Source organism: Blennius ocellaris (genome assembly GCF_963422515.1).
Source record: "Blennius ocellaris genome assembly, chromosome: 23".
In the NCBI taxonomy this organism is placed as follows: Eukaryota; Metazoa; Chordata; class Actinopteri; order Blenniiformes; family Blenniidae; genus Blennius; species Blennius ocellaris.
Genome location: NC_137672.1, coordinates 3,385,350 through 3,411,790, shown reverse-complemented (window position 1 = coordinate 3,411,790; position 26,441 = coordinate 3,385,350). Strand labels below are relative to the sequence as shown.

General features: G+C 44.6%; 1 protein-coding gene across 1 annotated transcript; it reads left to right on the top strand.

The window, feature by feature from the left end:
• Positions 1 to 1,710: 1,710 nt before the first annotated feature.
• gc2 (guanylyl cyclase 2) lies at positions 1,711 to 24,492 on the top strand (the record flags this gene model as incomplete). The annotated part of the gene is made up of 23 exons (XM_080519342.1): positions 1,711 to 2,100; positions 3,496 to 3,624; positions 3,705 to 3,884; positions 4,471 to 4,588; positions 6,341 to 6,642; positions 6,711 to 6,842; positions 7,913 to 8,016; positions 8,107 to 8,225; positions 9,030 to 9,114; positions 9,210 to 9,306; positions 9,619 to 9,738; positions 9,922 to 10,002; positions 12,263 to 12,439; positions 13,654 to 13,810; positions 13,896 to 14,045; positions 16,368 to 16,516; positions 16,609 to 16,772; positions 16,920 to 17,112; positions 17,187 to 17,361; positions 18,323 to 18,421; positions 18,628 to 18,722; positions 18,791 to 18,876; positions 24,348 to 24,492. 23 exons carry the CDS (start codon positions 1,711 to 1,713, stop codon positions 24,490 to 24,492), a joined length of 3,447 nt encoding a protein of 1,148 aa, XP_080375468.1.
• Between the last annotated feature and the right edge of the window lie 1,949 nt (positions 24,493 to 26,441).

Sequence of the window (26,441 nt, the reverse complement as noted above, 5' to 3'; positions counted from 1 at the left end):
TAGCTTATAACCTGCCAGTAACCTGCCAATACCAACTAGTTTTATTAGCTCATAACCTGCCAGTAACCTGCCAATACCAACTAGTTTTATTAGCTCATAACCTGCCAGTAACCTGCCAATACCAACTAGTTTTATTAGCTTATAACCTGCCAGTAACCTGCCAATACCAACTAGTTTTATTAGCTCATAACCTGCCAGTAACCTGCCAATACCAACTAGTTTTATTAGCTTATAACCTGCCAGTAACCTGCCAATACCAACTAGTTTTATTAGCTCATAACCTGCCAGTAACCTGCCAATACCAACTAGTTTTATTAGCTCATAACCTGCCAGTAACCTGCCAATACCAACTAGTTTTATTAGCTTATAACCTGTCAGTAACCTGCCAATACCAACTAGTTTTATTAGCTCATAACCTGTCAGTAACCTGCCAATACCAGTACTGGTGCTGATGGGAGGAAGACTTTCTCAATACCTAGAGGATCTCATGTTTTGGGGGTTAATTGGGGCGACACGTGAAATAACTGGAAAACGGGATGACAGAGAGAGAGAGAGAGAGAGAGAGAGAGAGAGAGAGAGAGAGAGAGAGAGAGAGAGAGAGAGAGAGAGAGAGAGTTTTGGAAAAGATGGGCACATTTTCCTGAATACAAATTAAAAGCTTTATTTGTATTGCGGTTTTGAGTCTTTCAAAGAAAAATCGTGTATAAGACGTGTCGACACACTGAGCAGACGACACATTCTATTCTTTCTTGTCTTTATTTTTCATGTTTGCTGATGAAGTAATCCCAAAGTAACTAAAAGTACTCAAGTACATTACTTTTTTATTTGAGTACTTAGAGTAAGAAGTAAGAGACTTTTGAGTCTGGGCCAAATCGTTTTGTCTGGAAAGAGAAAGTCAGCGAGCGTGACGAGCAGTGGTTCAGAACTAGAGTGTGTTTACTGTGACACTGTTCCTCACTTCTTTATTTTGTTGCTGCTGAAGTTCATTGTGTGCAGAGTTGGACACTTGTTGTTATTACTGTGGTTTACAATGTGTGTTCTTGTTGCCGCTAAATATCAGTTAACGTATTTGCATAGTTTACATTTTTTGATTGCTACTATTTTGATATGCATATTTTTAAAATTGCTTGATATGGAAAAATAAATCTGGAATGTTTTGCAGCTCTTCCTGGATTCCACGACTCTTTCTGGTTTAGTGTCAATTTTAAAATACATGTTTGCTCTTCGTTTTTAAGTTTGAGGAAGAAACACATGTTTTGCCGTCTTAATCAATTTTTGCATTGTCGCTACTTTGTCGGGTAACTAGTTACTTTTAAGGTGCAGTAGCTGAGTTACTAACTCAATTACTTTTTGGGAAAAGTAACTTGTAACGATAACTAATTACTTTTTTCAAGTCATGTGCCCAACACTGGTCATTTCAGACCACTTTCAGGGAAAAAACAATCTAAAGAAAAAAGTACAAAGTACCAGCAGAACACAGTAATACTTATTGTCTTCAGGTGCAGGTGGGAATCAATAAAGCCTTGAATATGATAATGACTGTGTGTAACCACGGCAACTCCTCTCCAGCTGCTGAAGCTTCACATGAAAATGAAGAGAGTCGATATAAAAGTGGAAGAAAGTCAAGCTTCTTTGTGGTTTCAGGACGGGACCGCCCTCCGACCACCGTCCCCCTCCGACCTGTGACCTCTGGACACACTCCGTCCTAGAATGCCAGCTGAGCGTGGCGCCGCCACCGTCCCGTCGCCAACATGGAGGCAGACGTCACAACCCTGCTCTGACACCCACCCGTCCTCCGCCTCCCCCGCTCATCCCTCCCGCTCCTCCTGCGCTCCTTCGCCCCGCCGTCCGCCATCTTCCCCCGACGTTCTGTCTCTTCCAGGCCTCCCGCCGTTGCTCCCGGTCCTCCTGTCCTCCCTCTGCTTCCTGGCGTGCCCGGCCCAGGCGGTGTGGTTCCGGGTGGGGGTGGTGGGCCCGTGGGGCTGCGACCCCCTCTTCGCCAAGGCTCTGCCCAGCGTGGCGGCGCAGCTCGCCGTCAACCGCATCAACAGGGAGCCGTCGCTGGGCCGTGCCGCCACGTTTGACTACACCGTGCTGCAGGTCCGTGCCCACTGACCTCCGTCTGCAGTCCTTGAAGTTTTCCTCCCGTTCCCATTCCCGTTCCCATTCCCATTCCCACCAGCGCAGGCACTGATTCCTGCTGCTGTGGACAAGTGGGAGTTCCCTGGTGATGTGCGCTTTCAGGAAGATGAACGATCATCACAGTAACTTGGACGTAGAGAGTTGTTTATTAAACAGATGCAGCAGAAGCTCCACATGAGGAAGACGCAGAGTCCCCGTCCTCTGTCCCCCTGAACCTCGTCTCAGCTCATCAACAGGATGATACACAACATCTAGTCTTCTGGAGTCGGAGGCGTCAGCTGATCGTTCACAAGAACGACAACAGGCCATGATAGGCTGAGCAGAGAAATGACCAAGGAGGCCTGAGGCCAGCTGTCAATACTTCAGTCAACATAATATGAAGACGTTTCTCTATTGAATTAGTCAGAAATCTCAAGAGGCCTTAAGATTTTCCATAACATGTCATCGTCTTTTTGTAACTATATTTGAAAATGTTGGCGTAGCCATCCAGAATTCAAGGAATGAGACTTCAGACTGAGAATCAGGTTCTAACAGAGCCTCCTGCCAGACGGAGGCATTGAAGGAACGAAACTGACTGAAATCCATTTATTGAATCTTCACTTTAAAAGATGCTGTGAAGCATTTGGGGTAATTACCACAACATTTTATTGAGCTATATATTTTTATATATTATTATTATCATTATATGTTTTAAAAACAATATTTTAATATATTTTATTTAATATGTATGTATTTATTTTTTAGCTGTATTATGTGTTTTTGTTTTTTAATTGTAATATATTCTATTTAATGACATTTTAATACATGTAATTTTAATTAAAAAATGTTTTTTATATTTAATTCAATTCAACTTTATTAATATAGCACCGAATACATCTGAACACTTTTACAGAGAAAACCTAATGATTCCACATGAAACTCCTATTTTTACAGGAAGAATCCTTTGAAGGATTAAATTAAATTAAATTAAATTAAATTAAATTAAATTAAATTAAATTAAATTAAATTAAATTAAATTAAATTAAATTAAATTAAATTAAATTAAATTAAATTAAATTAAATTTAATTTAATTTAATCAGTTTGAATCAGTTGATCATAAAGAGCTTTAAATGATTTAGAGTAATTTGGTTTTAAATCATTTTGTGGCAGCACCAGGCAAAATAACTGAAACCAAAACAAGTCTTACAGTGATATAGAAGCACATTTATTTCATGCAATTTTAACTTGATTTTGCTTGATTCTAATTTATTGGACTTCATAAAGATTGGATAATTTGATGAAGCGCTAATTGGAGCATTTCCTTTCCGCTGCCTTGCTTCCTGCACTAACAGATTGTCGTGGTTCTTCCTCAGGAGCCGTGTCAGACTTCCCAGGCACTGGAGGCCTTTCTAAGTTTCCACACTAAAGCCTCAGGGTTCATCGGACCGGCCAACCCCGGATACTGTGACGCTGCGTCCATGTTGAGCAAAGGCTGGAACAAAGTGAGCCGGTGTCCTGAGGACAGAGACACACGTTTCCTCTATACCTTGTCCCACTTTTTACCCTCGCTTTGTTGCTCCAGGCTCTGTTTCCGTGGGGATGCGTCGGCTACGAGTTGGACGACGTTCGGAACCACCCAACATTTGCCCGCTCCACGGCGAGGCCGACCTGGGTACTAGCCAGTGTGATGAGCTACTTCCACTGGGCTCACTGTGCCGTCATCTCGTCCTCGGAGGACATCTGGGTGGACACGGCCACCAGGGTTCGACTTCTCTTCACTTAAGCACCAAGTTTAGATGAGGAGGTTTGCTGGTTGAGTTGATTTGCAGAGGTAGGACCAAGTCAAGGTCCAAGTCTTTGTGCTCGAGTCGAGTCCCAAGTCGAGTCCAGAGTTTAGTTAGTCGAGTCCTGAGGCGAGTCCCGAGTCCAAACTGTCAAGTCATGAGTCGAATTTGAGTTTCAACAGTTGAGTCCCAAGTCGAGTTCTGAGTCGAGTCCATAGTCGAGGCAGTAGAGTTTTGAGTTTAGACAGTCAAGTCTCAAGTCACATGAAGACACTTTCACGCCTTGAATAAAATACAATAAAATGCAGAATGTATACATTGAGATACAGAAACACTGTGACAGGCCACTTATCCAGGCGTTATCCTGGACTCCAGCATAATACACTGGGATTGGCTCCAGAGCCGGATGGATGGATGGATGGATGGATTGATTGGTCCAGAAACCCTCTGCTGTAGTCATTTTGTGCCAGAGATAACAGAAAACCAACCCTTTGAACCTGAATAAAGAACAAAGAATTGAAGAAAGAGCCTTTGTGTTTTGATGCATGTGTTTGTGTCTTCTAGGTGGCGGACTCCCTCAGGAGCCACGGGTTTCCTGTCAGACTGGTCAGTTTCATGGAGAACACACCTCACGGTATCAGAAGGACTCTGGCCAAACTCCGCAAGATGAGAGAGATACGAGGTCGGGGAAGAGTCACCTGAAGGATGTTACTGCTCAGTTTGAATCAAAGCTTTTAGGGTTTTTCTTTGCCAATCTTGAACTTCATATCAACAGTGTGAACCAACCAGTGTCCATAAGCTTCATAATACCTGTCAGCTAATGGCTTCATGCTGCTACAACTTCAAATTGTCATCAGTTGTTGGTCATTTAGTTCAAGAAGCATTAAAGTCGAGATCATCCTCCATCTATAGGAGGGGTGTCAAAAACAGCTTAGTTCAGGGGTCACATACAGAAACGGTAAAGCAAGGCCAGAATAACTTTTAAATGTAAACTTTAAGGTTTTTCTTTGTTGTGGTGCAGAGTGATGAAGATGTCTGGATTTTTACCAAAACAAACAACTGCAAAGGAAAATGACTACAATCTCAGCGTAAAACCAACTTTAATGGCATTCTGATGCAAAATACATGAAATGTCCATAAAACTCCTTCAGCTGTTGCATTTTGTCACCATGACAACACGGTTTGATAGCAACGAGGTCTCAATCCTTCATAGACACATCACTGATATCTCAGCTCGGGTCGAGGTGTTGTGTTGTGTCCTCTTAAGAAAATAGATTTTATTTGCATACCACACAGATTTTTAAAAAACGGTTTAATCCCCAGGCTGAATTTCCCCCTCCAAAAATGAATTAAATAGCGGGAATTTTTCCCCATACAATGATAAAATATATTAAAAATGGTTAAACAAAAATTATTAAAATTGATTGAGGAAAACAAAAAATTTAAATAGGGAGATGAAAAGGAAAAGACAGAAAGAGGGGAAAATAAGGAAAAAGGGAATTACGAAGGAAGGGCAATAGAATGAAAAAAGTAGTAACGTCGCTCAAACTGCTGTCACCACAAGAAAACACGCAGCAGCTCTGAAAAGTTAAATCGCTAAAGCGGCTAAAATAACCAAGATACTTCAAATTGATAAAGTGGTAAAATCCTTGTAAAAATGGATGAAAAATCTCTCAAAATAACTACAAGAGCTAAAAATGAAATATGCCAAAATTGTACCGAGGACACTTTATGAATGCAACCTAAAGTTCTCATTGCATAGCGATGTTTTAAGATGAGCATTTACATATTCTGAGGCTCCAGACTAATGTTATTTGTGGAAAACAGCTTTTTAGGTGATTAAAGTTGTAGAACCATGCGCTAGACGGAGACGCTGACTACTGATAAAGCATTTTTGATGAGTACGAGCATAATACGAGTAAAACTTGTGATTTCCCTATTTGCCACCACTGGATGTTTACATGAATCACCAGGTTCACACAGGCCATTACAAAATAAAGTCTTACATACCACTTACACACATATAGCTGAAACCACAAAGTAGCCTATATTAATATATTTATTGTATATGGCTGTTCATAAAAATGAATGTATTATAAATGTCTCAAATTAAGCTTTGTATACTTTATATAGTATATAGTTGTTGTTTTTTACATATGAAACACTCAATCTCTATTCTGAGGCTGTTCTGTAAATAGTTTTCAAATAAACAATAAAACAAAGCAACTTCCGATCAATCCACATCAATTTCAGACTTGAATGTACTAATTTAAGCCCCGCCCAGTCTCACTCGAACCACGCCCACTGCCGGTTTAGGCCCCGCCCACTCCAAGTCCAGATACGCACACAGATGATTTAGAAGGTTGAACAGATGCAGATCTACAGACTCCAGTAGTATTTGTGAAGAGCTCATGGTTTGTTGCTCGTCCTGCAGCGGTGATCCTCTGCATGCACTCGGCGCTGCTGGGCGGCGACGCCCAGAGGCTCCTCCTGGAGACGGCCTACGACATGAAGATGACGGACGGCTCGCTGGCGTTCCTGCCTTACGACACGCTGCTCTACAGCCTGCCCTACCGCAACGTCACCCACACGGCCTTCGGGAGCAACAAGAAGCTGCAGCGGGCCTACGACGCCGTCCTCACCGTCACCGTCGACTCCCCCGAGGCGTCTTTCTACGACGCCTACCAGGAGGCCGTGGAGGCCGGCGAGGTGGCCGGGACGCTGGAACCCCAGCAGGTGAGGACCGAGGAGTCCGGCTGCTCTGAGGCTGGGTTGATGGAACCTGAGTTCTCTGTGTGCTGCAGGTTTCTCCTCTGTTTGGCACCATCTACAACTCGGTGCTGTTCATGGCGCACGCCGTGCGGCGGGTCCAGGACTCTGGGGACTGGATGTCTGGAGGAAACCTGGCAAGACGCACTCACAACCTGGACTTCCAGGTCTGGATGGAGATCCACTATGACATGAGGGACATGTTTCTTGACAGAATTCAAAGAACAATAGAGGACCTAAATAGTGCAATCATTTTAAATCTGTTCATTTTATTAAAACAACAATGTGTTGTGTCAGTCTAGCAGGTAGACTATTATAGGAAGGGCAAACCTATAAAAAACATTTTCAAAGTAAAAGCATCTAGCTAGTGTTTGATTTTAGAAAGAGCAAATAAAGTCCTGAGTCGGCTGTTGAGCCTCTTAAAGACATCCGTAACATTAAGACGTTGTAGGTTTTAGGAGGAGTCTCACACAAAAACTAAACGATCCACCGAGCAGCACTTAGCATTGCGCTAATCTGCTCAATCTCTCAAAACCACTTTGGAAATATAAAAAACTACTCTGATAATGTGACGTATAAACCGACCGCTCCACTCTGTACGTTGCTATAAAGAGAAACATTTTGGTTGTGTTCTGGAAGTGTCATAGGTACAGTTTACATATATTTGATTACATTTTAGCCCTTGTAGCCATTTTTTGAGATTTTTTTCATCTTGGTTATTTGAGCTGCTTTAGCTGTTTATACTAAAGGAGCTGTTTCCTCGTGGCTAGAACAGTTTTAGCTGGACTACTAATTATTTCCTCCTTTTCCTACTTTCCCTCTTTGTCTGTTTCTTTTTCATTATTTTCCTTTTTTAATTTTTTCTTTTCCTGAAGAAAACACAAGCAATATACTAGCAATTTTAATCATTTTCATTTAACCATTTTACATTATTATTATTATTATTATTATTATTATAAGAGTCGTTTAAGTTATCTTGTCATTTGTTTGGTAACTCCAGCTATTCTGGTGGGTTTTGTCGTTTTACTTCAGTGGTTATTCGCTTGCATTAGACCGTTTTGGACAATCAGTGTGGGACACTATTAAAATAAAAAAATAGTACAATTTTCACTTTCGATACATTCCAGAGTTCACAGCTCGGCTTTACTTGGATTTGAAAGATATTATTTAATGAATATTAGTGTGTACAAGAAATGAGGACGAGCAAATGAAAAGGTGCAGCCTGTTTCCTCCTCAGGGATTCAGTCACCAAGTCAAGACAGACAGTTTTGGAGCGGCCATGTTGGATTATATTGTCCTGGACACAGACGGATCGTCTTTGACGCTGAGGCCGACGTACAGGTACAGGATGAGCTGCACCAGACCAGCAAATCAATACGTACCACAGACCAGTGTAGAAAATGAACCTCTGAAGTGAGTGATTGTTGTCAGGGTGGACATGGAGGTGGGGATGGTTCACTTCCTGGGGCGGGACATCCACTTCCCCGGAGGTCATGGGCCGAGGAAGGACAACTCCTGCTGGTTCACTCCTGGAATCATCTGCTCAGGGGGTGAGGAATATATATATATAACATCAACCCATTATATATAGCAGGAAACGTGGAGTATTCCAAACTTGATTTATGTATCTTTTAAGGTTCTCTGGTGTAAAAATATTAAAAAATGGTCAGTAGAAAATATTTGCAGCTCAAAAATGTCTTTTTCATACACAAATTTAAACTTCTTATATTAGACTGCTTAAACTGTTTTTTGTACTTTTTTTTTTGGTTGCTTTTCTTTATTGGGAAAAACTTAACAACAAAGACAGAACTTTCATCCTAAAAATACAGACATTAGAAATGATCCTGCTGTTTTTTGCTCCTTCCAATTAAATTTAATTAAAACACAAGAAACTGAATTTTTTTTGAACAATTTAATTAATTTTATTTTGTTTTCCTCATTTTTAACTCATCAACTAAACATAGCTCTTCAAACTTTTTTAAAATTTAGATTTATCAATCCTAAGGATCGCTGCACTTTTGCGATTATATTTATAAATTTTTTTAAGCTGTTTTCATGCAACTTTGCGGCAAGGCTTGTTTTTATTTTACAAACTATTTTCCATTATAATCTGTCTCCTATCCAGACCCGCCTGTTTGGAACTGCTTTTAATGTTTAGCACAAATCTAGTTCTTTCATTGTAGGTTTTTATGACAGTTTTTATGATGTTCTTCGATTTTATGTTTGTTAATTTTATGATTATGCAAAGTGTCTTTCAGTTTCTTGACAAGTGCTATACAAATACAAATACAATTTAATGTTATTATTATTATTATTATTATAATAACATGATTTCTTGAACTGTTCCTGTTGAGGTGTGGATCTGTTCTCCACCATCAGCATGTTCCTCGGAGCCATCGCTGCATCACTGTTTGCCCTGACTCTCATTTACTGCATCAGGTAAAAAGCCGTCCGGATGGGTTTTAAAATCAATTTTACATAATGTAAATCTAAATCTAAAATGATCAGTTCATTTGAATGTCGACTGGCTCCAGGCGACGGATCCATCAGATTCGGCTGCTCAGAGGTCCCAACAAGATCCTCCTCACTCTGGCTGATGTCACGTTTATAAACCCGTCACTAAGCAACAAGGTCAGCCCCCCCCCCCCCCCCCCCCCCCCCCCAACCTTTGATCCGCATGACAATTATGTCACTGCGACATGTGACATATCAGAGAATTGAACTGAATTGAAAACTGAATGCAAACAACACAAACATGCATGAATCAACGATAACTTGCAAAATGTTAATTCCCATTACACCAAGTGCTAATATTTAATATAAAGTACAAATGTACTTATCAACACACACACACACAGACACACACACACACACACACACACACACGGACAGAAGCACAAGCGTTGCCGTGGCGATGTAGTCACGGTGTTGCCGTCCCTCCAGAAGCTGAGTGTGGACGACAGCAGGGCCGGCGGCCTGAGGAGCGTGTCTGAGCGCAGCGCCGCCTCCGCCTCCACTCAGTCCCCAGCCACCTACGAAAACTCCAACATCGTCATTCTGGAGGTCAGTCAGAGATCCACTGTGGACACGGTGTCCAATGTGGGTCACCAACTTCCTCCAGGGGAAGATCCACATTTGTGTCGTATAAGGAAAACCACCAGGGATGTAGTATATTTATAGTAGCAGACGTTAAGCATAATACCTTCCAATCCTAACTGAGACGTGTCCTGTGCTTGTCCCGGGCAGGGGGACTGGGCCTGGCTGAAGAGACTTCCTGATGGAACGTTTAGGACCATCAACCCCAAAACCAGCACAGTGTTCGAGCTGGTGAGAAACTCTGGTCCAGCTTCAACATTAACCATATGAGGCGGCATCACTTCACCAGGTTGTAGTACTTTGTCTAAGTCTGGGTCCTTCGAATCCGCACAGACAGGGAGTGACAATCTTTCTCCCCGAGAAGAGAGAAAAGGATACACAGTGAGTTATAAACCTCCAAACCTTGAGAATGGATTAACACAGGAGTTTATTACAAAAGACAGAAAAGGTACCGGCCTATACAAGAATATTCCTGGGTTTTGAAGCCGTCTACCCCGAAAGGATTCTGCTTCAGAGCCACGTCAACAGAGAGCGACAAAGTCAGAAGGAGAGAGAGCGAGCACAAGAAAATGCTGCGTGTTTCATAGTCTCCCGACTGAGCCTCCTCCTACTCGGTTTCACTTTGAGGGGGGCTCTTTGTTTAAGGTGGGGGATGTTTGAGGTGGGGCTGTTGTCTTACCAGTTCTTCACACAATCAAAGAGCTGTACTGAAACCCCGTCGCATGTCACCGGCCTTTCACAAACCCCCCGAGGCTTATCTTTAGATATTAATGACCAGCCAGGCCAGGCTGGGCTTGATCAATTTCAACAACTTCTAGGGCCATACTTGTATGTAACAACAGAGATTACTACATTAGTCTCTAAGGTCATCTTCTGCCTGTCTTGGAGCAAAGTGAGGTCAGTTTCTGACGAAATTCAAGGCTGAGACATTCTGGCACAGACACACAAGGGAAAGAGGATTATACACTATTACCTGCAGTTAACCCCCCCCACCCCCCCCACTCAGGGCCTGCAGTTAAACCCCACCCCCCAGCCCTGCAGCCACACATTATGTCCTGCAGTAAGAACACAATCTGAACTGAATCCACACCAACATGACAGCTGATCAACAACAACAACACATCAAGACTGTGCAGCTTCACCATCACATCTCCTGCTTGTCTGCCTGTGTGCACGGTTGTATGAGAAACACCACTTTACAACCAAAAACTGCACCAAATGCCAACGGCAGCACCAATCTAATCCAGAGAAAGTAAAAAACAAAACAAACTAGCATCACCATCACTTGTAGATTAAATCCTCCTGCTGTAAAATGCTGACGAAGCCTTTGTTGGTCTGAGTTCAGCTCATCACTTCTGCTGTCGTCTTCTTCTTCTTCTACTCACCTGAAGCAGGTCCTCTATGTCTCATGACCTTCATGTTCAATCAGCCTCCATCACTCCAGAGGAGCAGATAATAACAGTCATCACCTCCTGCCCATGAGCCCATGAGCCAATCAGTCAAGCTCATTTCAATGACCACACCCAGACCAGCACTAGAAACTCTGCTGGTCCTGAGGAGGTCCTTCAATAACACATCAACCTCTGATTGGCTGATGGTCCTGTCACTCAACATTTTAACCCAATAGCAGGTCCAGCTTCCATCAGAGGTTAGCGATGAAGTTACTTTAACATTTGCACATTTATTTTATTTGCACATTGCACTTTTTTTTTTAAAAGACTCTTATCAACTCTTACTAAATTAGCTAAAATTGCAACAACAAAAATAAGTTGAAAAAGCTAAAACGGTTGAAAATGGAGGGTAAGAAATGCTAAAAAGCCTCCAATCAGTATGAAAAAAGGAAAAACAAACCAATTTTCAATTTCTAAATCCTCAAAGAGTCAATATATTTAAAATAAGTAAAAATGACTAAAACGAAAAAGTTAAACTTCTAAAATAGCTAAAACAGATGAAAAAAATGAGAAATGTAGCCTCAAATTAAGAAGTACTCAGTACTACTACAACTACAATGGTTTGAAAAAAGAAAATACCCCACAACAAAGAATCATGTCTGAGGTTCTCAATTGTAATTATTAAACATCAGACATACTTTTTTTTTTTAAAGATAAAAAAATTGCAACAACATACAAAATGTATGGAGACTCTGGTGGCTCGTTCAGTTGCAGACCGCCGAGCGAGAGAAAGCAGACACACTGAAACGTTCCTAAACTTCCGTAGTTCGTTGAACACTGAGGACGTTTCATTGGCCCAACGTGATCCGTCGTTTGTTCTCTCCTTCGGTGAGTTTTCCAAAAGTATCAAAATGGAATCTCGAATATTTGTAGGATCTGTACGAACATAGACGGATTTCTTCCAGTCAGTTTTATTGATAAAGAAACAAACAAGTGGCGGTTGAGAAGCACAACTGATGTCTCTTCTTGTGGAACTTCACACACAACTTGTTCCTGGTTGATTCGAACTTATTGCTGATGAAGGCGTTTCTTTCCTGCAGATGAAGGACGTGCGCCATGAGAACGTTAACCCCTTCCTGGGCTTCTTCCATGACTGCGGCGTGTTCGCCATTGTCACGGAGTTTTGCTCGCGGGGCAGCCTGGAGGACCTGCTGCTCAACGAAGACGTCAAACTCGACTGGATGTTCAAGTCGTCGCTGCTGCTCGACCTCATTAAGGTGAACAAGCAAAGGCAACCGTGACACGTTTTGCAGAGTTTAATGCCATAATGATCATGTCAAATTGTATTTGATGGCGCCTTTCCCGGCACTCAAGGACACTTGCAATCATACATTTACAACGGTGCATTAAAAACAGTGGAAACCTCAGAAGAACCAGGGAAATAGACATCAGAGAGAACAGAGAACAGACTATAGGCAGTTCTGAGTTGACATTTGAAGTGGGGGAATGAGTTGAGGGTTCTCAGTCAGAGAGGAGGTGACGGAGCAACTGGAAGCTCTGCTCCCCAGGTAGTAAGACGGGTGGAGGGGAAGGAGGGATGGATGGAGGAAGAGGATCTGCAGGAACGGGAGGGAAGGGAAACCTGGAGGAGCTCAGACAGATGTGGGGCGACGAGGTTGTGAATGTTGAGAGGAGGATTTTGAAGTGGATGCAGAACTGAACCGGGAGCCAGTGGAGCTGATGGAGGACTGGGTGGAGGACTGGGTGGATGTGGTGGATGGAGGAGCTGATGGAGGACTGGAGTGATGGAGGAGCTGGTGGAGGATGATACCCAGACAGAGTCCATGTTGACAGAGGAGCTGCTGCTTTTGGACCAAGTGGACTAGAATGTAGTACAGTGGACTAGAATGTAGTAAAGTGGACTTGAAAGTGGACTAGAATGTAGTAAAGTGGACTAGAATGTAGTACAGTGGACTTGAATGTAGTACAGTGGACTTGAATGTAGTACAGTGGACTAGAATGTAGTAAAGTTGACTTGAAAGTGGACTAGAATGTAGTAAAGTGGACTAGAATGTAGTACAGTGGACTTGAATGTAGTACAGTGGACTAGAATGTAGTACAGTTGACTTGAATGTAGTACAGTGGACTAGAATGTGGTAAAGTGGACTTGAATGTGGACTATAATGTAGTACAGTGGACTTGAATGTAGTACAGTGGACTAGAACGTAGTACAGTGGACTAGAATGTAGTACAGTGGACTTGAATGTAGTAAAGTGGACTTGAATGTGGACTTGAATGTAGTACAGTGGACTAGAACGTAGTACAGTGGACTAGAATGTAGTACAGTGGACTAGAATGTGGACTAGAATGTAGTACAGTGGACTAGAATGTAGTACAGTGGACTAGAACATAGTACAGTGGACTAGAATGTGGACTAGAATGTAGTACAGTGGACTAGAATGTAGTAAAGGGGGTTGGTTGTCCCTGTCAGGGGATGAAGTACCTCCACCACCGCGGCCTGTGTCACGCCCGTCTCAAGTCCCGGAACTGTGTGGTGGACGGGAGGTTTGTCCTCAAGCTCACGGATTACGGCTACAATGAAGTCCTGGAGTCTCAGCGGTTCCCCTACGAGGAACCGCGCCCAGACGGTGAGTCTGGCCGAGCGCCAAATTCTCACCGGGCTCTCAAGCGTTCCGATCACCTCAGTCAACCAAGTCACTTTGTGAGCTGCAGAACTCCTGTGGACGTCCCCGGAGGTCCTGAGGGGGGGCCAGCCGGGACTCCATGGGACTCTACCGGCTGACGTCTACAGCTTTGCCATCATCATGCAGGAGGTGGTGGTCCGAGGACCCCCCTTCTGCATGCTGGACCTCTCTGACACAGGCAAGGCACCACACACACACACACAATTATTATATTTTTCTTTTATTGAAAGGTTTGTACGGAGCCCCTCTGGTGACATTGGTGAAAAAAAAATTATTGCTTAATAACGCGTGGCCACGCGTTATTAAGCAATAATTTTTTTTTTCACCAATGTCACCAGAGGGGCTCCGTAGGTTTGAATGGATTGTTGTGATTTTCCTTTGGGTCGTAGTAAACAAAGGCTTATCCTGGTAATTCTATATAAAACATTTAGTTAAACAAGTCCAAACAGGTTCTGGCTCAGATCCTTCTGATACTCTACCGTAGTTTGACCATATTGAATGTACTGTGCAGAGGTCTGGGGCAACAACTACAGAAATACAACACAAAAGAAACCAATAAGGATGGTGTATATATGTATATTGAAAGTAGTTTATGTATGTAGACTTTTGATATGGTGAAATATCATGAAAACCAAATGTAGCCCGTCTATAGCCTGCAAGCCGATAGAAATAGGGCCCTGAACTCGTTAGCATAAAAACAACAATAATATTAGTTTTGGGATTTGAAAATTAAGAGTACCAGGAAACAATCAATGGCAGCCGATGATGGTAAGTAGAGTTCACTGTTTGGTTTTTTCACCTTTCACCTCAAAACAATTCACAGCCAACAATATGACAAAGAAATCTTAGTAAAAGTTAACAAATAAGATGCTACTTTATTACAAAAAAAAAGAAACATTGCAACAATAAACAAACAATCATGAAAACCTCGGCTAAGCCGGCATAAAAGTCTTTCAAAGCAAAATAACCCGTTGCCAGTTAAGTGGGAGTTCATGGGGAAAAATAAACTCAGTCTTGTTCTCCCAAACAAGTGGAATCAAATTCCAAGAAATACCTTCTAGAGGTGGTGAGGCGAGTCGGTGGTACAAGTTGGAGCTGGGACAGGAGCAGGATGCAGGAGGTGGTGCAAGTTGGAGCTGGGGGCAGGAGCAGGATGCAGGAGGTGGTGACGAGGGGCAGCTGGGGTCCCACGTGGCCAGAGGAACTCAGAGCGCTATCTGGTGACGGCTGGTCGTCTTCGGAGGGAAAACAGTTCAGTTGCCGTTGAGAGCTCGGACACACGCTGCGAGGAGTGGACGTCTATTCCACCACTGCTCACTTGGTTGATGGCAGTATATCTACAATGAAGTTCTGGGCTAAAACTTCATCTGTAGTTCACTCAGTCCACACTTTGCTTTGTCAGCAAAACTCTCTCCCTCTGGCTGCTGTGTCTCCTTCTCTGCTCTCTCCAGGCTGGTTCACCCACACCCTCTTCACACCTGTTTCCCTGCACACCCTCTGCTCACCTCAGCTTCCCAATTATCCAATGAGCAGCCATCAGGCTGCAGCCAGGCCCACACCATCTCTCCACCCAGAAACATCACATTTCAGAAATACACCACATGAAGTACACAAATAAACAGTTGAATACACAAAATGAAATACATCAAACATTCAAATAAACTTTTACATGTTGTACCTTTTTTAACAAACCAAAATGAATGTATTTAAATCACCTTTTAATATATTTTAAACTATTTATACCACTACCAGGGACGTATATTTATCAATGTGTTAATATGTATTAATATTTTCCACTGGGCTACACCAAACTAGAACGATTTTGTCTATCATGAAAGAATGAATGTTTTGGTATTTATTTGTCATATTTTGAATAATATCCTTCCAGAATTATGATTCTACTTTACTGTATTTATTCTATATTCTATATTATTGATTATTTTTATAAAAGAAATGTATTTATACCTTTTCATCAGCAAATGTATATTTTATATAATAGTTCTAACATATTGAATAACAAAGCTAAAATAGCTCAAAGCTCTACTTTTCAGGCGTGCGACCTGAGTGATTCTGTTCTGCTGTACATATTCACTGTTTGTTGGTGAAATATTTCTGGTGGATCGGGATGCACCGTTAACTTGTAAATTTGATTTTAAGTATGTCGGAGATAAGCTGAATGAATGAATGAATGAATGAATGAATTATTGGTAGACATTTGTAAAGTTTAAAAGACTCATTTGATTTTTTTCATTCCACATCAATTTTTTTTTAAACTTTTTATCTTTGGTTGAAAATGCAACATTTAGCAGAGTTAGCTTTTTCAAAGATTTTAAACTTTAAGGACAGATAGATTGATAAACTCAGTGTTAAATAAGTTCTTGTGATTTATCTCTAGTGTGTACATATACTGCAATAGCTACATGCTTGATGGATCATGGTATTAGACAAACTATGTGATCTGTACTATACTGAGCATGTTTTTTGTATTATTTCTTTGCAGAGATCATTGAGAAGCTACGCAAGCCGCCTCCTCTGTGTCGTCCAGTGGTGAGTCCAGACTACGCTCCTCTGGAGTGCATCCAGCTCATGAAGCAATGCTGGAATGAGCAGCCAGACAAAAGGCCGAGCTTCGAGGAGATCTTTGACCAGGTGGGAAGAGCAGCTGGTATCTTGAGTTTTTCAAAATGGCTGTGAAGCTGTGCTGTGGGGGGGGTTTCTGCTAGACTCTGCTGTCCTTTCAGTTCAAGAACATCAACAAAGGGAAGAAGACCAACATCATCGACTCCATGCTGAGGATGCTGGAGCAGTACTCGTCCAACCTGGAGGAGCTGATCAGAGAACGGACGGAGGAGCTGGAGATCGAGAAGCAGAAGACGGAGAAGCTGCTGACTCAGATGCTTCCTCCGTGAGTCAGCGTGAACACAATCATACAAGACAACGTGCTTCTGGGCTGAAACAGCTCGGCGTCTTTCAGATGTGATTGTTTTGTGTGATGTTTTATACCACTGCAATGTCCTCGTACTGAGACAGAGGGTGTGTCCTGTGTCTCCAGGTCCGTGGCAGAGGCCTTGATGGTGGGCGGGACGGTCGAACCGGAACATTTCCACCAAGTGTCCCTTTACTTCAGCGACATCGTGGGCTTCACCACCATCTCGGCCAACAGCGAACCCATCGAGGTCGTCGACCTCCTCAACGACCTCTACACGCTCTTCGACGCCATCATCGGAAACCACGACGTTTACAAGGTGGCAGATGTTGGATTGCAGTAGAAGTAGAGTCCCTGTGGGACGGTTCCTAACTCCTTCCGGTCTGACTTCAGGTGGAGACGATCGGTGACGCCTACATGGTTGCGTCCGGTCTTCCCGTCTCTAACGGAAACCGCCACGCGGCGGAGATTGCCAACATGTCTCTGGACATCCTGAGCGCCGTGGGGTCATTTAAAATGAGACACATGCCTGATGTTCCTGTGAGGATCCGCATCGGGCTGCACACAGGTCAGCGAGGACCAGAACAAGTTCAAATGCTTTTGTGAAATTCTGATTCTGATGCAATGTGTGACTGAATTTGATTGATTGATTTCACTGTTTTATTCTGCAACTGCATTGGCAGTGTCCTTTTGATAAAATCTTACTGCAGGATGAATTAAAAGGCTCCAAGAAATGAGTGTAAGGCCTCGTTCACCCTGCAGGGAAATGAGACTCACTTCTGATGTTTTGCTCACAGTGACTCTAATCAGACCTGTTCTGTGGTCGTGTGAAAACTCCAACTGGGATTGTTCACACCAGACCCAGGCCTCCATCATGTGTGGTACCAATTCTGACATTGTTTTTACATGTGACTGCTTCGTCTTTGACGTGTGACTGACATCATGGCTCCCTTTTCCTCATCCTTCTTCTTTCCCTCGTCATGTTTAGATTTTGTCGTCTCTGATTTAACAACCACTCGAAAGTGGATCTACATGCTGACCAGCGTTGCCAGATAAGGCGGTATCCCCCAATTGGAGAGCCAAACTCTCATACCTTGTAACTTTGTTTATTTCATGCATTTGTGTCTTGTGGCATGTTCTTTATTACACGTAAAATAGTTTTATGGTTTTACCATGACTTTTACACAGGCTGAGATTTGGGCTGGTTTTTATTGGTGTGTGTGGCTTTTACGTTGTTTGGGCTGAAAACAGTGAGTCACATCTGGCAACCCTGGTGCTGAGTGGAATGGCGTCCATATTTACTTCTGTCATCAGCATCTTCTGTGCTCTGGACCTGAAACCATTCTGGGGTTTTATCATGATGGAGGCTGAGTATAGAATATAAAGTGAATGATCACACCAAAAAAAAAAAAAAAAATCTGATCCCAGCAAAAACTGTGAATGGTCCCTCTGAAGCCCTGCAGTGTGAAGGCAGCCTGAGTCACTGTGGCCCCGCTGAAGGAGACGTAAAGTCAACATGTGTGTTGCAGGTTCATGTGTTGCGGGTGTGGTGGGCCTCACCATGCCTCGGTACTGTCTGTTTGGAGACACGGTGACCACCGCCTCCCGCATGGAGTCCAGCGGCCTGCGTAAGTCACACAGCTATTAAAAAGTAAGAGCGGGGGGAAATTTGTTTGACTGGGTGTTTCTATGCTCGTAAAACACAGTCGCTTCAAGAGTCGAGAGAAAAAGATGAAATGTATTGGATTTCATGCTGATATTTGGTGACTCACTAATTTTTAGAAATCAGAAACCTTTCAGATGTGACTAAACCTGTGAGGGCTTGTGCCTGCAGCCTATCGGATCCACGTCCACGAGAGCACAGTCCAAGTCCTGCGGGAGCTGAACCTCGGCTACAAGCTGGAGCTGAGAGGCCGGACAGAAGTCCGGGTACGATGCTCACCACAGTCACCAACCTGTTCGGATGAAACATGGCAGCTGACCATGTGGTTTCACAGGGGAAAGGAATCGAGGAGACCTACTGGCTCGTAGGAAGGGATGGATTCACCAAACCTCTGCCGGTTCCGCCTGAACTCAAGTCTGGGTAGGAACAGAAATCCACTTTTCCCCTTGTTTCTAACATATCCCTACATGTTCACCCCCACGGTTTCTTAGTCCTGCACTGGTTCATGCAACCAAACAATTCCTATATACGCAGCAGAGGTGGCTGGCGGTACATTTCCTACGTGGGGCTTTACATTATTCTTCAATTTCAGCCAATGTTAGCTTCATTTAGATCCAGAGCACTTATACATCACATTACAACAATCTTGCCTTTTTTAGATAGAGAGAGGGCTCAATGATGAAAACCATTGTACTTTTAAACAGCTAGTGAACTTATTAAGTATCTTTTATTAGCACAGTTGTAAATAAATACAAGCCGATGCTTAATTAGTTCTAAATTAATTCAGTCATTGATAAATATCAAATCAAATCAAACTTTATTTATAGAGCAACTTTCATGCAGAAAAACATGCAACTCAAAGTGCTTCACATAAAAATATAAAAAAATAGAAATAGAATAGACACACACACACGCACACACACACACACACACACACACACACACACACACACACACACACACACACACACACACACACACCCACACACACACACACACACACACACACACACACACACACACACACACCTTACCTGCCCGTAACAGAATCTATAAACGGATGTAAGAATGTAGGGCACTGATGATCCAGGAGAGAAAACACCACCCTGGGGGCCGTCTGCACCCAGAGGAGCCACAGCCTACAGCTATGGGGGCCCCGTCACAGGGACCGCCCCCACCCTGCCGGTCAGGAGCCCCCACCACGGTCAGTGAACCGCAGGTCGAGCTCCACTGCCGAGGCCAGAACCATCCCCAGGACGATGCCCCCCACAGGCAGACCAGACTCAACTCTCGATGAAGACCCCCCCCCCCCCCAGGACGACGCCCCCCACAGGCAGACCAGACTCAACTCTCGATGAAGACCCCCCCCCCAGGACGACGCCCCCCACAGGCAGACCAGACTCAACTCTCGATGAAGACCCCCCCCCCAGGACGACGCCCCCCACAGGCAGACCAGACTCAACTCTCGATGAAGACCCCCCCCCCCAGGACGACGCCCCCCCAAAGGCAGACCAGACTCAACTCTCGATGAAGACCCCCCCCCCAGGACGACGCCCCCCACAGGCAGACCAGACTCAACTCTCGATGAAGACCCCCCCCCCCAGGACGACGCCCCCCACAGGCAGACCAGACTCAGCTCTCGATGAAGACCCCCCCCCCCCCAGGACGACGCCCCCCACAGGCAGACCAGACTCAACTCTCGATGAAGACCCCCCCCCCCCCCCCCCAGGACGACGCCCCCCACAGGCAGACCAGACTCAACTCTCGATGAAGACCTCCCCCCCCCCAGGACGACGCCCCCCACAGGCAGACCAGACTCAACTCTCGATGAAGACCCCCCCCCCCAGGACGACGTCCCCCACAGGCAGACCAGACTCAACTCTCGATGAAGACCTCCCCCCCCCCCAGGACGACGCCCCCCACAGGCAGACCAGACTCAACTCTCGATGAAGACCCCCCCCCCAAGGACGACGCCCCCCACAGGCAGACCACACTCAACTCTCGATGAAGACCCCCCCCCCCCAGGACGACGCCCCCCACAGGCAGACCAGACTCAACTCTCGATGAAGACCCCCCCCCAGGACGACGCCCCCCACAGGCAGACCAGACTCAACTCTCTATGAAGACCCCCCCCAGGACGACGCCCCCCACAGGCAGACCAGACTCAGCTCTCGATGAAGAGCGCCCCCCCACCCCCCCCCAGGACGACGCCCCCCACAGGCAGACCAGACTCAACTCTCGATGAAGACCCCCCCCCCCCAGGACGACGCCCCCCACAGGCAGACCAGACTCAACTCTCGATGAAGACCCCCCCCCAGGACGACGCCCCCCACAGGCAGACCAGACTCAACTCTCTATGAAGACCCCCCCCAGGACGACGCCCCCCACAGGCAGACCAGACTCAGCTCTCGATGAAGAGCGCCCCCCCACCCCCCCCCAGGACGACGCCCCCCACAGGCAGACCAGACTCAACTCTCGATGAAGACCCCCCCCCCCCAGGACGACGCCCCCCACAGGCAGACCAGACTCAACTCTCGATGAAGACCCCCCCCCCAGGACGACGCCCCCCACAGGCAGACCAGACTCAGCTCTCGATGAAGACCCCCCCCCCCCCAGGACGACGCCCCCCACAGGCAGACCAGACTCAGCTCTCGATGAAGACCCCCCCCCCCAGGACGACGCCCCCCACAGGCAGACCAGACTCAGCTCTTGATGAAGACCCCCCCCCCCCCCCGGACGACGCCCCCCACAGGCAGACCAGACTCAGCTCTCGATGAAGAGCGCCCCCCCCCCCCCCCCGTGAGGAGACACTGGAGTAGAATTGATAGGAGCTAATAAAATGGATCAATAAATGAAAATAACAGATAAGAAAATAAAAAGTAAAAATAATCAACCAATGAAAATACGTAAATTAGAGCTTATAAAGTGAATTCAGAAATGAGATCAAGGATTAAGCTAAAACATTAAATACAATTAGAAAAAAGAAAAAGTAAAATAGTCAAGTAACTAAATGCTGAATTAAAAAAGTGGCTTTTGAGCCTGTTTATAATGAACACCAACAGTTTCTGTGGCCCTGAGGCCCCCCAGCAGGCTGGTCCACAAACGTGGGCCATAGTGACAGAACCTGGTCTCACCACAGGTCCTGGTCCTGGCCCTGACACTAGGAACCGTAACAGGCCGGTGCCACAGGACCTCAGGGACCACGAGGGCTCATATTGTAAAAGCAGGTCAGAAAGATAAGAAGGCCCAAGACCATTAAGACATTTAAAAACTAATCAAATCTTAAAATCCATCCTGAAACACAGGGAGCCAAGCAGTGGTTCTAAAACAGGTTTAATGTCCCGTCTTCTGGTCTTCGTCACTCGCGCTGCAGAACTCTGGAGCAGCTGAAGGCTGCTGGGAGGTTTTAGGGGAAGACCAGAAAGCAAGGCATTACAATAGTCGAAGCGACTGGAGATAAAAGCGTGCAAATATGAGCATATCTAAACATTTACAAACATTAACAAGACTGGACACGTTTGCAAAATTCTCAACAAATTTCTGTTTTTTTTTATTTTAAAATAACTATACTGGAGAAAGTTGAACCTGACCTGCAGCTTTTCAGTCAGATTTCTTCATTCAAAACCAGCAAAATTAAACGAGATGTGACAGATTTAATAATCCGACTCACTGCTTGTTGTCTTTATGTCAACATCTCATAGAAACACATGAGAACAAAGCAGAATGGACTTTAAGTCAATTTAAGTTAGTTTGTTGTTATAAACGTAGTTTGTCATTATTACAGTTCATTATTATAATTTATTAATTTATGTTCTGCTTCTTGGTCCGAGGGGGGGGGGGGGTCTGGGGGTGGCGGTGCTCGGGGACTCTATTGACCAGCTGCCAATGCAGTTGCATGCAGTTTCTTTCTCCGTAGCCCAACGTGAGCTCAGACCGTACGTGTGTGTGTGTGCGCTTGTGAGTGATTGTGTTGTTCGCTTCATCTCGACAGGCAAATGGCACACGGGCTGCAGATGGCCGAGATAGCCCAGTACAAGAAACGGAAAGCCGAGAAACAGCAACAGGAACAACTTGCAAAGAAGAAAAACTGAGGTAATGTTATGCATTGTAAAACAAATGTATAACATTACTGGCTTGGTTGGCAACGTGACTGGTGGCTTTGGGGCAGAACTGTCTGGAGGTGTTCACTGCAGTGTTTGCACTCAGCTGCATCCTCCAGTCCAGACACAAACCTCAACCAGAAGCAGCTTGTCGTGAAACAAACTCTGGTGCAATGTGGGGGGCCACAAGAAAATGTCATTTCAGAATATTTGGAGATTTAAAAGCAGCGTTTCAGCATGAATTGTCTATGTCGCTGTTGCACCATGGCTTTTTTCTGATAAGTGTTTTCCCTATTGGAGATTTCAACCTGGTAGTGAGGATGCAAGTGAATGCTAACAATAACAGGAACATCCATCGACAGATCCAGGGAGCTGTTTAGCTATTTCAATCCTAAGAGTGGCATTAAAACCTCTTTTTTTTGGTCGCTAACAAAACTCAGTTCTTCTACTTCACAAGTTTTGGGGTTTTTTTTTCTGAGAAAAGACAAAGTCACATGTCGGCCATTCGTCTTGGCGGTCGCTCCAAAAGGAAGTTTTTTATGAAAACGTGTTGTCTGATCTCCACACTGGATTATTGGGGGAACTGGCGAGAAAGGACACTGACACTGCACAAATGAAAAGTAGTTTTCCACGTGTTGCATTTATCTGCGTAGTCTTGAATCTGAGGACAGTTTGTCCTGCATCTCTGTTCATCACCGTAGCTTCTTGGTGTCGATGAATCAAACCTGCTGTCCAGTGTTTCCCTTTTTCATTCATCTAAATCGAGTGCAAATCCAGCAAATGAAACCTTTTTGAAGGTATTTAAAGTATTTCCATTCTGTTTTCTAATCTGTCTTAACATGTCGTTTCACTAAATAAATGAAGTTATTATGTTCCACATTATATTTGTGGTTGTTGTGGGACTGATGAATGGAAAACTGTTGGAAACAGCAGCTGCTTTGTGCTCATTGTCTTCCTTCGTTCTCTGCTTGAAGGAAACGATCAAGATTTTGGGAAACAAGTCAAAGAAGTGTGAATTCATGTGTATATTTGCACTGAGAAGTAACACTAAACCTTGATTTGCTGATAAAGAAATGATTGATTGTCAACGAGTTGCTCCTTCTAGAGTTTAGCTGAAATTGCGATCACATTTGAGGCTAAGCTAACGGAGTTAATCACCTCTTGACACAATGACCTGCTTCTTTTCTTTCTATTGTTATTTTTCCCAAAGTCCTGCACTGTTTCCTTCAATACTTCAAAGTCCTGCACTGTTTCCTTCAATACTTCAAAGTCCTGCACTGTTTCCTTCAATACTTCAAAGTCCTGCACTGTTTCCTTCAATACTTCAAAGTCCTGCACTGTTTCCTTCAATACTTCAAAGTCCTGCACTGTTTCCTTCAATACTTCAAAGTCCTGCACTGTTTCCTTCAATACTTCAAAGGCCTTTCGTTTCCCATTTCACACATTTCTGTCTGTATTTCTTTTTTCTACACCTCCATCTCCTCCTGCTCCTCCTCCTCCTTCTTCACCTCCTCCACCTCCCCCTCCACCTCCTCCTTCACCTCCACCTCCTTCTCCACCTCCTCCTTCACCTCCTTCTCCACCTCCTCCTCCTTCTCCACCTCCTCCTCCTCCTCCTTCTCCTCCTGCTCCTCCTCCTCCTTCTTCACCTCGTCCACCTCCCCCTCCACCTTCTTCACCTCCTCCTCCTTCACCTCCTCCTCCTCCTCCTCCTCCTCCTCCACCTCCCCCTCCCCCTCCTCCCCCTCCACCTCCACCTCCTCCTCCTCCCCCTCTCCCTCCTCCTCACAGCCCTCCCATTAGCCTCATGCCAGACCAAGCCAAGGACTTGAAGCAGGTGTTCCACAAGGCGGTGAAGAAGATGTGTCACGTCCGTGTGGTCACTCAGCTGTACGCGCCGGACGATGACGACAACGTCATGATGACTCATCACTGACCGTCCAACCTGCAAACCACCACTTCAGAGCAAAGGAGCAAAAAACACACGTGACCTTTTCCCGGACGAACCCTGGTCCGACTGATGTGAGGAGAGGGAAAGTGTTGGCTGAGAGCACAAGAAGGGGCCGTGGGTTCTTGTGTGTCCGTGAGGCTGAGATAAGCAGATTAGATCCGGCTGAAGGTGTGGAGGTCGACCAGAGAGTGACTCAGCAGAGCAGGGATCTGCTCAAACTGCCTGTCAGCAGGGTGCCGACAACTAATCTCCTGGAGTCTCATTTAGAAATCTATTACGGGGGATCCATGCTCAAAGTGTGCGTGAGCCCAAAAGCTGAAAATGGCGTGGGCCAAAGAAATGATTGGCTTTATAAAACCATGCGCACACACTTTTCACTTTGCAGATCACAGTTTACACTGATCAGATCCCGCCCTCAACACACCGTTCGACCAGGAACTGGGAACGGTCAATGCAAAGTCCGTCATGAATATTTGTGCATCACTGACCCTGCTGATTGACCCTATTAACCCTTTTAATGATCAATCATGGCAAAAAAGACAAAAAAGGGATTTCACAGAGTAAAACAGCTGTTAGGGAGGTGGAGGCCAGGAAAAGGATATTACTTGGTGGTCACACTAGTGGAATACCGAATAAAAGAAAAACAAGTGAGTGCTGTAAATAGCGTGAGAGCCACAGAGAGGTCGTGACCTCTGCAGTCGGAGAGGGAAGCAGACAATACAGTACTTTCAGCTGTTTACTAAATGTTGATACGAGGGACGGCACCACACCACTTTTTCACATCCGATACGATACTGCAGCCTGGAGGATCGGCCGATACCGATCCAATACCGATCCCATTCATTCTGTCACTCTAAAAGTTGTTCATAATACGTGGATGTAATTTGCTTTATACTGACATCTCAAAACCCCACGTTCACTGTACAACAACTATTGTGGTCCCCTGAAGAGAAGGAAAATATGTGACCACAACTGAAACGGAACTGCTTTGGCTTCATTAAAACTTAAAGCTCACATCGCTTTTAAAAGCATTTGTAAACACGACCGACCAGCTGCACCATTCAAATGTTTGAAATAAAATGAAAGTGCAACCTGGTGCAACTATTTCAATTAAATTAAACTAGATAATTCCAGTGTATAAACAAAAAGGTCACATTATACCTCATTGACATTGCAAACCTCCAATAAATAATTGTATGAATTAACATAGAATAATAGCATCCCCACTAGAATAATATAGGAAGAAGCAAGTTACACATGGCTTCTTAAGACACACAATCAAAACAGAAAAACCTCTCGGCTCCACACCTGAGGCCTGGAGTACGATCAACATACCCAGGATCTCTCTCTGTTTCCTGGGTGGATTGATCGAGATGTGATCCTGATCACTGTTACAACGAAGCAGTTATCAACTCTCTAGTTCACCTCCATGTGCACGTTGACACGTAGGGGGCGGAGCTTGCAGCGTCTGACCAATCACACACTGAGAAACCCTGCAGAGCAGTTTCCAGATGACTGAAGGAGCAGTTATTCTCTGATCAAATGAACAATTCAAACACACCCAGCAGCTCAAAGCAACACTGCTGCTGCAGCCAGAGCCAGAACTTTCCTGACTTGTTAAAGCTGATTTCTTAATGCTGACTTGGTGAGATTATATGATGTTAATTCATCAGCAATACAAACGGACTCAGTTTCACTTTATTCCAGCAGAAAGGTGTTGGGATGAACTTCCTCTCTGCTCTTCTTTTAGTTTAGATTCTCCATCCAGTTGTTTTGAGGTTGAGTTGCTCTTGTGTGAGTTTTTTGTGTTGGAATATTAATTCATCACCGTGGCAACACGAGTAGATCTGCCTTCCATAAATTCATGTTTCTGCAGTTGTGTCAGGTGAGATCATTAATCTCACTATTACAGAAAACAGAACAAAAACCTCCTT